Raw genomic sequence first — 6,826 nt, forward strand, 5'->3', positions numbered from 1 at the left:
ACCACTGTGATGACGAATATCATTGTCGATAGGAGTACAGACAACGCTGAACCACTTTCGATTTGTTAATTTTTTTAAAGGGGTTTTCCCTGCGCCATGAGGTCATATTGTCTTCCCACTCAATATTTAGAGGCGAATCGGATACTAAAGAAGAAAAATATAGAAAACCTGACAATAGAGCACAATTTAAGACGTTGAATAACTGCCACTGCAAATTAGTTTTTTTATTGTAACTTAAGATATGTGATCCTTACACTGTACTTAAAAATAGTCGACTGAATATTGATTTGAGTCTCACGAGTATCAACTATAAATAATTTATGCAAGTCACGCTCAAGACGCGCGTTTTGAAAATAAATATTTCTCAATAAACATAGTTATTATCCTAAATGTATAAACAGTGTCACGGTGTTGCTTTAGCGGCCGTCTTAAACCAGTATTTTCCTTGTATTTTGTTGTTGCTGAATAGTGTGTCCGTGCAGTTTTGATTTCGGCGGAAAAGTTCCTTAGTTGAGGCTGTCATGGGGGAAGGTATCGCAGAACTGAAGGAGGCATGGGCAATCCCAGTTTTAAGCCTGACTGTAATCTTTCTGAATTATCTTGGTCGTCGATTGTACTGATTGAAGAAATTCTTGTTAAAAAGTCTATCACTGGATATTGTTGAGGTCGATCACCTTTTCCATATCAGCTAGTTAAGTACAGGTAGCCATTTTAACCAGCCCATAAACTCCCAGAAGGTGATAGCTCCGTTTTGGCATTTATCCATTTGGGCAAAGGCTTCATCCATGTTGATTGTAGTATAACCAAAATATCTCATCATCGTTTCGAATTGACTTCTGTCAAGTTTATCACTATTGTCCGTGTCAAATGTCTTAAAATAGTGGAACGCCTTCAAGAGACTGTAAAACTTCGCTTTGTCGTTTAAAACTTCAAAATTCTCTCCACTGCGAAGCCAGTCGTTAAATTCTTCAAAAGAAATATTGTGATCTCCGTTTTTGTCCAACAGGAGAAAATAAATGCCGGATTGTTCGGCGTTTAAGCCTAAATCTTCTTGTAGCAAGTTTTGCATTTCCTTGTCTTCAAGCCTTCCATTTTGATTTGCATCGTACCGATCGAAAAGACTACGAATGACGACCTCTGGAACGCCTTTGTCGAAATAGCTACGTCCTGCCTGCATCTTCGAAGATCCTTGCGTTTCTTAATTAAACCGATGCCTTAAAACTGTGTGTGTTTGATTGCTCGATCGAATTGCTCTTTATATTATCCCATTTCATTAAAATTCACCTTTTAAATAGAATCATTATTTTCAGTTTGGAAAAAGATTCTTACGCAATTCCCTTTGAAAACAAATTTATTTGTTTAACAATTGTTCACCCCCAAAAGCATTCAAACTCACTTTCGTTTTCTAAAAGACAAAAAAAAGCTCAAATGTACCTGGGTGTTGGTTTTGCGAGTAAACACAGTTTTCGGGAAATTTCCCAGTAAGTGTTGTTTTTTTTTTTTCGGCGAGTTTTTTGCTGCTTAGGCGAATATTTAATCGCAGACAATCGTTAAAAACAGTTAAAGAAGGCCAAACGTTTATTCAAATTTGAGCTAAGAGTTTCGTTCATAATCATATATACTAATAAGCTCACACAAGTTAAAGGAATATATATACGATATTCGGGTACTTCTCAAGCGTTCTGATTGGTTAACACTGAGGTGATCTTTACCTCCGAGGAGCCAAAGAGGAACGAAAATCGCTTTCGGTAATCGATTTGCTGCGGTGACCAATAGACCTCTTTAACTTGTACATTTTGTTTTCCCATTTCAGACCACGTGATGTTACTCTAGGGAAAACTCTCTTTCAAATGTTGTCCTCTTCACGTGAATATGTACGCATAACTGATGAAAAAACAAAAGGAAAATTCCCTTGAGAACATCTCGTGGTCTGAAATGGAAAAACAAAACGTACAACCTTAAGAGGTCTATTACTTGCTCTGTTAGTAGGGAGCTTAAGATCTACGACGACGACGTCGACGAAAACGCCACAAAACAATGATATCATTGGTTAAAAGAGCATAAATAATCGTGCTGCACGTGCAGCACGGATTTTAGCTCATATTTTCGCGGTTCTCTGCATGACGACGACGTGAAATCACTTAATTTTAGGTTTTGACGACAACGTGAGCATGCAACGGAGAATCTTTCATTCTCTATTTTCAGTCTGAAACCGCTAGTACCAATTTATTTTTCGGATACTTCGCCCACATTGTACGAAGTGACCGAGGTGGAATAATCGCGACAGACTTTTACCAGAGCGAAGTTCTATTTTGAGGTGACGTTTTCGTCGACGTCGCCGTCGTAGATCTTAAGGTCCTACGAACACTAAATAATTTTTCTTGCCAGTGTTGGTGAATAATTGTTGATTATTGCTTATTGCCTCGTGAGTCCACAACATTTTGACCACTGTGATGACGAATATCGTTGTCGATAGAAGTACAGACAACGCTGAACCACTTTCCATTTGTTAATTTTTTAAAGGGGTTTTCCCTGCGCTATGATATGAGGTCAACTTCTCTTCCCGCTCAATATTTAGAGGCGAATCGGACACTAAAGAAGAAAAATATAGAAAACCTGACAATAGAGCACAATTTAACACGTTGAATAACGCGTGTCATGAAAATAAATATTTCTTATAACAATAAACATAGTTATTATCCTTAATGTATAAACAAAGTCACGGTGTTGCTTTAGCGGCCGTCTTAAACCAGTATTTTCCTTGTATTTTGTTGTTGCTGAATAGTGTGTCCGTGCAGTTTTGATTTCGGCGGAAAAGTTCCTTAGTTGAGGCTGTCATGGGGGAAGGTATCGCAGAGCTGAAGGAGGCATTGGTAATCCCACTTTCAAGCCTGACTGTAATCTTTCTGAATTATCTTGGTCGTTCATTGTACTGATTGAAGAAATTCTTGTTAAAACGTCTCTCACTGGATATTGTTGAGGTCGATCACCTTTTTCATATCAGCTAGTTAAGTACAGGTAGCCATTTTAACCAGACCATAAACTCCCAGAAGGTGAGGGCTCCGTTTTGGCATTTATCCATTTGGGCAAAGGCTTCATCCATGTTGATTGTAGTATAACCAAAATATCTCATCATCGTTTCGAATTGACTTCTGTCAAGTTTATCACTATTGTCCGTGTCAAATGTCTTAAAATAGTGGAACGCCTTCAAGAGACTGTAAAACTTCGCTTTGTCGTTTAAAACTTCAAAATGCTCTCCACTGCGAAGCCAGTCGTTAAATTCTTCAAAAGAAATATTATGATCTCCGTTTTTGTCCAACAGGAGAAAATAAATGCCGGATTGTTCGGCGTTTAAGCCTAAATCTTCTTGTAGCAAGTTTTGCATTTCCTTGTCTTCAAGCATTCCGTTTTTATTTGCATCGTACCGATCGAAAATGCTACGAATGACGACCTCTGGAACGCCTTTGTCGAAATAGCTAAGTCCTGCCTGCATCTTCGAAAATCCTTGCGTTTCTTAATTACACCGCGCGGTGCCTTAAAACCGTATGTGTTTGATTGCTCGATCGAATTGCTCTTTATATTATCCCATTTCATTAAAATTCACCTTTTAAATACAATCTTTATTTTCAGTTTGGATTGTCTTTCCTTAAATTTCTTGGTAAAAGATTCTTACGCATTTCCCTTTGAAAACAAATTTATTTGTTTAACAATTGTTCACTCCCAAAAGCATCCAAACTCACTTTTCTTTTCTAAAAGACAAACAAAAAGTTCAAATGTACCTGGGTGTTGGTTCTCCGAGTAAACACAGTTTTCGGGAAATTTCCCAGGAAGTGTTTTTTTTTTTCGGCGAGTTTTTCGCTGCTTAGGCGAATATTTAATCGCAGACAATCGCTAAAAACAGTTTAAGAAGGCCAAACGTTTATTTAAATTCCAGCTAAGAGTTTCGTTCACGATCATATTACCTAATAAGCTGACACAATTTAAAGAAATATATACACGATATTCGGGTACTTCTCAGGCGTTCTGATTGGTTAACACTGAGGTGATGTTTACCTCCGAGGAGCCAAAGAGAAACGAAAATCGCTTTCGGTAATCGATTTGATGCGGTGACCAATTACTTGCTCTGTTAGTGAATCGGATACTACGAACACTAAATAATTTTTCTTGCCAGTGTGAATAATTGTTGATTATTCAAATTGTTGATTATTGCTTTACAAAAATAATATACGTATTTTAGAATTTTCTTCAAGACACATTTCATAACGAAAAACAAAATTCTTTGTTCTAGATATTTATTATTAAGAAATGGAAAGATGTGACAAAATTTGCCAAAATGGAGTCAACGAAAAATCAGACCGCCCTTTGTGGCTGCTGCGAGTTGACACTAATGTATAAAAAAAGATAATGTGCCGTTACCGCTAATTCTAAGTCTTACAGATACCGGTTAATCGATTTTTAAAAGCAATTAATTTCTGAGAAACCCGGGAAGTTTTTTTAGCGTTTGACGTCATTATTTTTACGTATGATAGGCGTGACTTTCCCAATGGAAATTTCAAATTGGACTGGACTGGGAAGGACTGGTTTTCTAATAGTAGGATTAGACTGGCACAAGGGATGATGATTATCCTTTTTTGATTGGTGCCAGTGCGTCTTTCGATACTTGTCTTCCTTCAGGATAAAATTAAATTGCAAATGATCTTTTGACAAACAAAATTCAAGCTTCGGTTGGTATTTTATTGCGCACTACTGTTAATCAGCTTTACAACTGAGAAAACGTTCCCTAGGATGTATAATCTGAATTCCGCAGGAAAAACTCGATCCTTGGTGCCTGTTCGGTTGAGAAACCGAGTAGGCAGTTAGCCTCTTCGTTCTGCCCTGGTTGTCCTGGAATGAAGCATTCCTAAATGTAGCACTGATATTGTTAAAACACCCCCCCCCCCTCCCCTCCCATTGGAATAGCCGTTTCTTTAAATTTTACTCAGCGAGAGCTATAGTTCTTTACAAATCATGTGTTATAACTCCTCCATATATTATGGGAAAATATATGCGATAATCACATGTTCGAACTGCGAATTACATGAAATGATTTCGTTTGATTCAGAGTGGTTTAGACTGATCACCGTAGTTAGGCAGTCACGTAGTAAGCATTTGGTGCATAAATACCATGTTGATATAATTGCACATATTTACCTCGAGTCGGTGAAAGAAATTTTAACCAAAAAGTGGATAAAGAGACAATTGCTTAAATTGTCCAGAAAAGTTCGACGATCATTTCTCTCTTTCGTCCATAGCCCGCTTTTCAAATATATACAAATTGATGTCTGTTTTTCATGCGTCTGTCCTGTTATTGATCATGAATTGCGTCATAACATATTGTCAAAGTAGCTGTGGATCCGCAGACTGCTTTGACAATGTCATGACGAAATTCAGTGTCAATAACAGGACAGACGCATGAAAAACGGACATCAATTTGTTTTTTACAATAACAAAAAGGCAGAGGGGTCAAAATTAAGTCAAAACACGAGAAGAAAGCGAGACAAAAATGCGAGAAACTTCAAGCTGACGCGAGCAATATCGCTTCATTATCGCATAAGTTATAATTTTATGAGTGTGTCTCCTTATTGACAATAAAAATTAGCCTATGAGCGCGCGAGAATTTTTGCAGTCATTGTAAAATATATATATATAAGCAGTGTACGCTTGGTTGACCTAACGATGAACTCCCAGTAAGAGGATCCACAGGATACCGTGATGTCTCGACGCGAATTTGTAGTTAAGTGTATGTAAGATAATGCGACTAAGAGACAAACTCTTGACTGTTCTGGACGGGGTTTAATACGACGTTTCGGCCGTTCGGCCTTCTTTAGGTTAAAAGTTAAAAACTAAAAAACTGCAGACAGTTAAGTTAGAAAACTGCAGACAGTACTGTTTCGTCCTTCTGGGCCTCATCAGTGCAGTGCCAGAGGTGTCTAGAACGGAGGTTAAGCTTATAAAGGCACCCCAAATGTCCCACACATGTGGTACATCTACGCCATGCCAGAGTGCTCAAACTAGCGAGCTAGTGAGCATGCGCAATTGCTAGCGGCAATGACTCATCCTAGTAGAGTGCTCAATTTGGACATGAAAGCAAAAGCTTTGTATTGCCAAAGAGCTATATCTATGTATATATATATATATATACATTTCTTTCATTGCGTCCTTTCACAGGAACACATGAGCCCAGCTAATTGGCCTGTTGTGGCTACACAGCTCACTTGGTAGAGCATTGTAACGGGATCGCAGAGGCTCATTGGAGCCACCTGAATTTTTCAGGTGTTAAGGACGGTGCCTACTAATTCAAAGGTATTTTTGCCCCGGTTCATGATTAAGTAGGAAATGTAGATCTTAACAAGTGTTATTGAAATCCAAAAAGAAACTTGGGGGTAACCACGCATTTTTCAAAGATAATTGATGAGTAATATTTGTAAAAAGCTTTAAAATACAAAGCAATGTATGGCGTTCTTTCTCAAATTGAAGCTTAATTATCTCTCAAAAATGCATGGTTACCCCCAATTTTCTTTTTTTTTTTTTTCGACTTTCTCCGGATAGCTTTAAACTGCGCAAAGATATCACTGTATTAGTAAGCATAACCGATAGGAAACCCCATTATCTCGAGATGGGCAGAACGTATGCGCAATAACAAAAGTAGGCACCGTCCTTAAAAGAGACACATGTTGCGAGGATCATTTCTCTCTTTCGTCTGTAGCCCGCATTTCAAATATATAGATAAGTAGATTTATGGAGATCGACTGGTTCACTGAAACACATTTATTTGCTACTCCGAGTT

General features: G+C 38.0%; 2 protein-coding genes across 2 annotated transcripts; both read right to left on the reverse strand.

Annotated features, from left to right (window-relative positions):
• Positions 1-205: 205 nt before the first annotated feature.
• LOC137974160 (troponin C, skeletal muscle-like) lies at positions 206-1,320 on the reverse strand. The gene has a single exon (XM_068821055.1). The coding sequence runs from the start codon at positions 1,175-1,177 to the stop codon at positions 689-691; it is 489 nt and encodes a 162-aa protein (XP_068677156.1). The 5' UTR covers positions 1,178-1,320; the 3' UTR covers positions 206-688.
• A 1,362-nt stretch (positions 1,321-2,682) lies between these two features.
• On the reverse strand, positions 2,683-3,627 carry LOC137974159 (sorcin-like). Its single transcript, XM_068821054.1, has one exon. The coding sequence runs from the start codon at positions 3,491-3,493 to the stop codon at positions 3,005-3,007; it is 489 nt and encodes a 162-aa protein (XP_068677155.1). The 5' UTR covers positions 3,494-3,627; the 3' UTR covers positions 2,683-3,004.
• Between the last annotated feature and the right edge of the window lie 3,199 nt (positions 3,628-6,826).

This window comes from Montipora foliosa, chromosome 10 (genome assembly GCF_036669935.1).
Source record: "Montipora foliosa isolate CH-2021 chromosome 10, ASM3666993v2, whole genome shotgun sequence".
Taxonomy (NCBI): domain Eukaryota; kingdom Metazoa; phylum Cnidaria; class Anthozoa; order Scleractinia; family Acroporidae; genus Montipora; species Montipora foliosa.

What these genes read in the sequence shown, in the direction of transcription:
- LOC137974159 (XM_068821054.1), bottom strand. Translation starts at nt 3,493, where the DNA reads ATGCAGGCAGGACTTAGCTATTTCGACAAAGGCGTTCCAGAGGTCGTC.
- LOC137974160 (XM_068821055.1), bottom strand. Translation starts at nt 1,177, where the DNA reads ATGCAGGCAGGACGTAGCTATTTCGACAAAGGCGTTCCAGAGGTCGTC.